The sequence below is a fragment of the Ambystoma mexicanum genome, chromosome 1p, assembly GCF_040938575.1.
Source record: "Ambystoma mexicanum isolate Mex_15411 chromosome 1p, UKY_AmexF1_1, whole genome shotgun sequence".
Lineage (NCBI taxonomy): Eukaryota > Metazoa > Chordata > Amphibia > Caudata > Ambystomatidae > Ambystoma > Ambystoma mexicanum.
The window spans coordinates 787732622-787740761 of record NC_090921.1 but is presented as its reverse complement, the minus strand read 5'-3'; the positions used below and the strand labels follow the sequence as shown (position 1 = coordinate 787740761).

Here is an 8140-nt window from a genome sequence, read left to right as displayed (position 1 = left end):
GGAATATTCTTAGATTTTAACTCTCTTCAGTTCCAATGGCAAAAGCAATTGGCTTTTCAAGATGGCCGCTCACCGTATCCCTTGATTGGCGTGCTATGCCTAGGTGGAGCTATCGGGAAGTGCGATTTAAGAGGCGGCCGGACAATGCAGCCGATGCCGTGGAAACGGCGACAGTACTGTGTGCAGCGTGGTCGCTATGGCGACGAGATGGAAGCTGCCTGCACACTGCTCATTCAATCTCGACGCAGCTCTGAGCGTGCAGTAAATACAACGAGGGAGAGGAGAGAGGTTTCAGGGGAGACAGTGGCGATTAAAACGAGACAGGGAGGAGAAAACAGCATATGAGGGCGAGAATGAAAAGAGTAAGAAAATATTAAGAGCAAGAAGAGGGATGAGAGAAGAGTAAGTTAAGTAAGATTAAAGGTGAGAAAGACGAGGCGGGTACCAGAAGAAGAGTGTGTGAAAAAAGAGGGTGCCTGAATAAATAGGGTGTGAGGAGAGGGGCAAAGATAGAGTGCGACGTTGGGAAGGCTCGTAGAGGATGTGTTAATAAAAAAAGGGAAAGTTGGACGAGGAAAATCAATGAAAACGAAAGTATAAGGAACGAGAATACAGAACTATGGGATGCCTCCTGGGTGAGGGCAATGGAAAAAAATAGGGACACGTGAGTGCAGATGATGAGAAGAAATAGTGCAACGAGAAACAAAAGAGAAACTGTCCGTCAAAGAGTAGGGTAGAGAGCGAGGAAAACGGATATAACCCCGGATTCATGTATATCGTTCTGCCCTGTAAATTGCCACCATTCTGCCCTGAAACACGCTACCCACCATCTTCTTCACCATGTCTTTCTTCAAGACGGAGGAGAAAACCAACCCCCAAATCCAAGCCCGAAAGGACTTTGACAAGGTGAGTGTGGGGGTAGACGTGTGCCAAAGTTAGCGTGAAGGTAATAGGGCATCAATGAAAAGTGCAGAAGTGCTGCAGTTTGAGTTGGGCAGTACTCCAAATACGATTGTGAGGTGGGAGTATTTTACTTCCTATTTTTAAACTTTGAGAGTGAACGTGATTTCAAGAGAGTAACAATGAGTTTTCTTCTTTGCAAGAGAGTAAAATGTATGTGACTGCCAGCCGACGTGTGCAGAAACTGTATGGAAGTCATTACCATGCATGGGCTTTCTGCACGATGACAGAGAAGCAGGTTTCTCTCAGCGCGATGACAGAGAAGCAGGTTTCTCTCGCAATGAAAAGATAAAACACAAGGTGCAGTGGCGCAAACACCCTCTCACAAATGGAACAGATGAGCACTAACACTGAGTTTTCCTTGAATATAAAGAAAGGGCACAACAGCAGTAGTAAGCTTTTTAACTCTTTGCTCACACAGACCAGGACAGCTTGAGTAAAAAACTTGCAGATTCCCACTACTCAATCAGAAAAGGCGAATCAGGGCAACCCCAATGCAAGCTTTAATCATGTAGAACAGGTGAAAATCAGTGCACGTTTTAAAGCAATGGTAGAAGATGCCCACACAAAGAACCAATCAGGAATGTGTCTGCGCAGTTGAAGCTCCTCTTATATACAACAGTTGTATCATAGCCCTAGTAGTGCACCATCCACTTCTAATATAGAAAAGGTATTGCATGGATCTCAGTAGATCATGCTTTCCTAACATAGAACAGGAACATTGTGAGTCTCAACAATGCAAGATTACCACACTTGGAGCAGATAAATTATGGGTCAGAACTGTAGAAGTTCCACTTCCGTAGAGAAATAACTGCATGGGATGGAGCAGTGCAAACACCCTCACACTGAAGAGGTAAATTAAGGGCCTCACAACAGCAGTGCAAGCTACACTCCTAACTCGAACATCATAGGCCTCAGCAGTCCAATTACCGTCACAAAGAACATGCCATGCATGTTTATCACCGATACAGCAGTGGGAGAACCACCCACATAGAACAGGAACAGTTAATTGCCCCAGCAGTGCAAGATCCTCAAAGATTGATAGCAAGTAGACAAAATACACAGGCTAACTCAAATCAGAAAAGCTTTGCATAGTAGGAATTCAGTAAACTGTAATTAGAAGGAATTGTGCCTTAGAAAACCAAATAATATTCTATGCCAATTTCCAGCCACTCTACCGCTGCTTCAATGTCTAAAACATGTTGCAAAAGGGGGTGTTAATCGAATACAGGACAAGAGTCACTCATTTGATCTTCTGTATACATTTTAATCTTTTAAACACAAAAAACCTAGCCAAGTACACAGTAAAGCAAACATGAATTGTATTGTGTGTTTTAAGGTTCGATAGAATTGTCTTTTAATGTTTAATGAAAGTTCTAATTTCCTGGAACTACTACCTAATGCTATGCCAATGTTATGATACGTAAGGACGCAAGGCAAAATTCTATACCTAATCTCATGATCAAATTTTGGCTGGACAGAGTTAATGATTTGTTATTTAAATTGCGCTTTTGGCAAAAGCGCTGCACATAGAACATATGTACATAAAATTATCACTCGACTGAAATTGCTACTCATTTATCGACCTTGGAAGGATGAAATACTGAGTTCGCCTTGCCAGAATTCAAACCTACAAACTGCAAATCACGCACAGATAGCAACAGCGAGTGCTCAACCGGCAGAGCACATCCTGTTTGTGAATTCGGGATGCGATTTGTAATGTGCAGAAATGCCTCCTAATTTGCACGAATACACAAAGAGGTGAAAACGAGCACCAAGATGCCCACTGTGGATTGGGGCACTTTTTTGTAGTTGGCGCAAGTGAGGAATTTGCACCAACATTTATTTTGAGAATCTGCCCCATAGTCTCCTTGTTTCACTGGGGTCGCTCTTTTATCCATCTTCTGGTACCTCGATTTCGGTCATTCTGCCCAACAACTGTCTGCACTAATTTCTTCCTCCGTCTCAGTGGCATCCTCCTCTTCCATTGGGGGGGGCCCCACTCCGGTACGGGTGCTTTGTGGTGAATTTCACTGTCTCCATGCTCTTGATAGTTGTCCTCCTCATCCGCCTTCATTGGAGAACATCCACTTGTGAAACCAACTACGGTTTCTCGTAACACATGTACTATCCCTGCCAGCTGTGATCAATGATCCTTTCTTTTCATCACTTTTCAGGGTTGCTTCAAACTGTAGGTGCTGCTTATGCCTGGGGTATCGTGCTCGGATAAGGACGTAGTCTCTCATCTCAATGGATGCATCCTGCAGTCCTCAACAAGCCCTCTCCTTATTGTTTTTTACTTGCCTCTGGCAAGCGCCCACCTTGACAATGTCAGCCCTCCTGTGGAAGTTGTATTGCAGAATAAATTACCTCACCATCCTGTTCCATAGCGGCTTGGCTGGGCCCACTCCCATTGCCATGGGAGACGTTGTCCGGGAGGCCATATGAAATTATGTCCGTGAGGGCAGCTTAGAGCTGTCCTTCCATTTCGTGGGCTATGTACAATGCCTTGTTTTACATTTTCATGAACCGTTCAACGTCCCCTTTTGCCCAGGGCCAGCAGTGCCTTATTCCTTTTGTGAGCTATGCCATAATTCTTCAAAATCCTTGCCCTGGCGTTGCAAAGATGCCTTCAAGAATGGGCACCAGGACTTCCACTGCCAAAGATGATAGGAACTTAACTTCAATGTTCAGAGTAAACCTGTTGAGTACTACAATAAAATGTTATGAGTTCAAAGCAGTGCTGAAGTCTATGCTAGGGAGCCTGCTCAGGGCTTGTGCTCCTCTGTGGCGACTCTTGGAGGAGAGCGGAGTGTTGGCGTTGATGCCCGAGACAACGTGCAGCTGGGCAGGGATGAATCCACCACCTTCTCGCAGTCCAGCCACCAGACCTTTTACCTTAGCCATTTTTTTTTGACATTTTGACTTTCGACATTTTGTAATTCGACATTATCACTATAAACCATGATTAACAGGGTCTCTTTAGCTTTTGGGGTGACTTAAGTACCAATAATCTATCTTGGGCCACTTGTGTGTGGAATGCACTGTCTGACGGCAGTGGGCAGGTGTCCTCAGAGGTGACCATACGAATTCTGGTTGTTGCCAGTCTTGGTGCGATGTTGAGAAGCTGGAATTGGGCAGTCGGCATGACATTCACTGACGCCCCCATGTCTATGAGTTCGGGACCTGTTCAAACCCGTGCCTTTCCTTCAGTGATCACTGAGAGAGAAAATACCTCTTTTGCATCCTCCTCGTTGTTGATGCTTGGTCTTGCCACTTGGTCTTCTCTGGTGATTGTTGCCACCTTGGCCAGCATTGGTTGATTGAGCAACACAGTGTTAGTTAGACTTGAGCTGGCCGTGGTACCGTGCAAACTTTGGCAAAATCGTTTGACTTGCCACACCTTCCACAGGTTTGGCTTGTCATGGGGCGGATCTGGTCACCAAGGAACTGATGCTGGCCTTGCAGGTCCCCGTTAGCGTCTTGTGTGCAACAAATGTAAATCTAGCTGTTTGACTTCAAACTCCCCTGTGTGAGAAACCAGAAGGTGTCTCACCCACTAGTCCCTGGGAATCTCCGGTGGTCGGGGCTCGGCAATGATCTTTGGATCCAGACCCTGGGGGTGGGCCAGTTCGGGAAGATCACCTGGGTGAGGGGTCTTCTTGGAGTAGGAGTGGGACACCTGATGGCGAGACGCGGTATCCCCCTCCCTGTAACATCTTTACCCCATCCTACGCGGTAGGATATTTAGGAATTCTACCCCTTCCCCCTTTCCTACATGAACACTTGCATACAGACAGCCTGCTCTGGGAGAAAACAAACTCACGCCTGAGCATTGTACCTGATATGTTCCAGCACCATGGCCAGGCAAAGTCAGGCAATTAATGGTAATCACTCACACCTGACTTCCATTAAACCTCCCCACATGGATAAAAGGTGGCGCACAAGAGCATACTCTGAGCAAGGCAAAGCACACAAAGGAACAGTGTTTTCGAGATGGCAGCTGAACGAAGGGAGAAAGACTGCAAAACAAGAAGGGTGTACCAGAAGGGAGATACGCTTGACCTTTCCAACAGAAAACCTTTACTTTCCAGAGTTCTTTGGATCGAACAGCGTAAGGCCAGGAAATAAGACTGAAGAACCCTGAATTGTGTGTCGAAGAAACCCGGGATCCTCCGACATGGCTGATCGAGTCGAGGAGGAACAGCAGCCGCCATGATACCGTCCTTAGCTCCAAGATTAAAAGCAGCGCCAGAAAGATCAGCAAAGCCGGTGAGTTGGGGAAACTGATGCAAGAACGGTCTGTGTTGAAGTCAAGGTTGCAAGCAGCAACATTGTATAAAGAACACAAGAAGCAAGATTTATAAAGCATGTGATGAAAGACGTGAGGCAAGCTGAATTGCTGATGGATGTGTGAACAAAGAAAGGGAAGATACAACACCCGTGACAGAGTGGTCCGGCACTGCGACTGTGCTCCATAGAAGGTCTCTGTAAGCTGTCCAGCTAAAAGTGATAAAAAGGAAAAGTAGAAAACAAAAATGAGAAATGAAGTGAATCGAAGTAGTCCTGCGACGGTTTAAGCTAAATCCATTGCACAATCGAAAGTCTTAAATTTTTGACATGGTCCGAGCCCGAACAAGGGAGAGCAATTGAGAACATTGTGTTTAAGGGATCCAAGTCTGAATGAGGGAGATCCGGGGTCTGAGCTTAATGAGGGAGATCCATGGTCCGAGCCCGATTGAGGGAGACCAATTGTGAATATTCTGGAAAAAGGGGTCCGAACCTAAAGGAGAGACCCATGGTGAATAGTGAACCCGAGAACTTGTGAGTGTGAAAAACTTGATAAGAAAGGAACTTTAGTGCTTGTTTGTTACGCCAGGCGGTCTGCAATAAGAGACATTGAATGGTAAAGAGACTTTGGCACAGAAGTCCCTGATATCTATGCTTTGAACTGTATCCTTGTGGCAGACACGCCAGAGTGTGTGCGAAGCTCGAACGTACATCCTTGTCCCGTGCAGAGAACGTGGGGAATGGAAACCAACTGCTCAACTATACGGACATATTCCTTCTTGAACACTTTTCTTTTTGAATACATTGTTGTCCCACACCATTTGTATTTAGAAGTAAGGATTGGCAATAGGTTTATTAGTATAGGCCCTTTTATTTTGACAGAGACTCCACTAGGGCTGCGTTATTTATTATTTGATGGTCGTAGCTTGCTCCCATCCTTAGATTTAAGATTAAATTAAATAGGCGTTTAACCAACCCATTGAATTTCAATAAACACCCTTGAACTGTGATCACTTGTGTCTATCTTCCTGTTTGATACCATGCCTTCCTTACGCCTGGGGGAATAGGATTGGGACAAAATCACAAACTCAGACACTCCACTGTTTGCGGACATCTATAAAAGAGAATAAGTGAGATGATTAGATGTTTCATATTATTTACAATAGAATCCTAAACCCTCTTTCAAATTTCCTCCCATCCTTAATTCTTGAATGATGTACCTGTTAAGTCGCTCCTCAATGTCTGGAGTCTATGCCTCTCAGTGGCTGTGTGTGATTACAAAAATATTTACAATACTGCTCTACAGTTTTTGGTAGAAATGTACACTACTGAATTCTGTTCTTCCAAAACCAAACTGTTCTTCTATTCAAACGTTTTCCAATTGTTTGTTGCTCTTCTTGCTTGGTATTTTCAGGAAGATGATATTTTTCCTATGAGCCTACTTTCTAAGTTGTATATATATTCACTGAAAAAACCTTAGTTAAGGTGCCATTAAGTTGTGCAGATTTAACACAACAATACCCTTGAAATTCAGTGGATGTGGAAAGTCATGACAAGCTTAAATCGGCGTGCTCTCGTTGATGCACCCCAAAAGGCCATTTTGTGTGTCATTGTGAGTCACTTCTCCTATAATATATTATGTGCTCGTGGGCTTTGCGATGGGAATGCGCCAAGTTAAATTGGTCATGACTTCCCAGGTGCGCTGAATTTCAAGGGCTTTGTTGCGTTAAATCTGCACATATTAACTGCAACTCAACTGGGGTTTTTTTCAGTGAATTTAAAGGGTTTTGTTATACCATAGTTTTTTTACAGGCCGCTGGCCAGGGCCAGTAGCCAGTGCCCACGGCCGATTCCCCCAATATGGTTCTTTTGGGCCTACTAAGTGGCTAAGCCCTTTGGCCGTGCCCACTCTACATGTCTTTCGGGCCCTGGCCAGAGAACGCAGCCTTTGGCCGTGCCCATTGTATATTTTTAAATACTACCTTTCCCACTTACTAGCCATGGCCTTCACCCATGACCATTGGCTTCGGCATTCGACCGTGGCACCTTTACATGTTGTCCCAATAGCTTTCCTCCAGTCCCACTAGCCATGGCCTTTGGACATGACTTCTCTACATATTGCTCCAATAGGTTTCCTAAACAGGCCCACTTACCATGGCCTTCGTCTGTGGCCACACTCTAGGTTTCTCTTGGCAATGTCCTTTTGCTGTTGTCCCATGACATGGTGCCCCAATAAGTTTCAATGGGGCCCACTAGCCGTGGCCACTTTCCGTATTGCACCATTCGGTTCCTTAAAGTAACCCAGTAGCCAGAGTCTTCGACTATACCATTATCCCCCACCTCACTGTAGCTGTAACATTCCACTTTTTTTTGCATTAATCACTTTTTTTTTTTAATTCTCTTTTTAAAATAAACTTTTTCCCATTACCACGGTCAGTATAACCCAGATTATAGCAATGCACTGCAAATAACCCTGGTTATTCATAAAATAACCCAGCTTATTCGTAAAATAACCCTGGTTATCAATGTGACGCACTTTAATTCCGAATCCCGTCTTCTAGTATAAACCCAATTATGCAAATATAACCCTGGTTATAAGAAAACGTACGAGCTCTGAATTTGGTCCCCAGCCCTCCACCCTAACCCCTCAATTTCAACCAATGAATGAACTTTATTTTGGTAAAAACCATAAAAGCGCAAAACCATACAGAAATAATAAAATGTCACCCGTCCCAATATCATTCCCAGCGAGATAACAGAAGCCAGTAATTTGTCCATAACAACAATTAATACATACTTTAAAAAAATACCATAAAACATGAATCCTTAAAACCAATAGCACATCCCTAGCTACAATTACTAGAGAGTGTCTCTCTTTTCCACCATGCTT

The 8140-nt window shown here is 44.4% G+C and overlaps 1 protein-coding gene across 1 annotated transcript in view; it reads left to right on the top strand.

Moving 5' to 3' along the window:
- The first annotated feature begins 224 nt into the window (after positions 1 to 224).
- Positions 225 to 8140, top strand: part of CFAP141 (cilia and flagella associated protein 141) — a 100173-nt gene continuing 92257 nt past the window's right edge. Inside the window, exon 1 of the mRNA XM_069651709.1 lies at positions 225 to 906. Coding sequence (XP_069507810.1) covers positions 841 to 906 — 66 coding nt within the window. The 5' untranslated portion in view covers positions 225 to 840. The remainder of the gene's footprint in view (positions 907 to 8140) is intronic.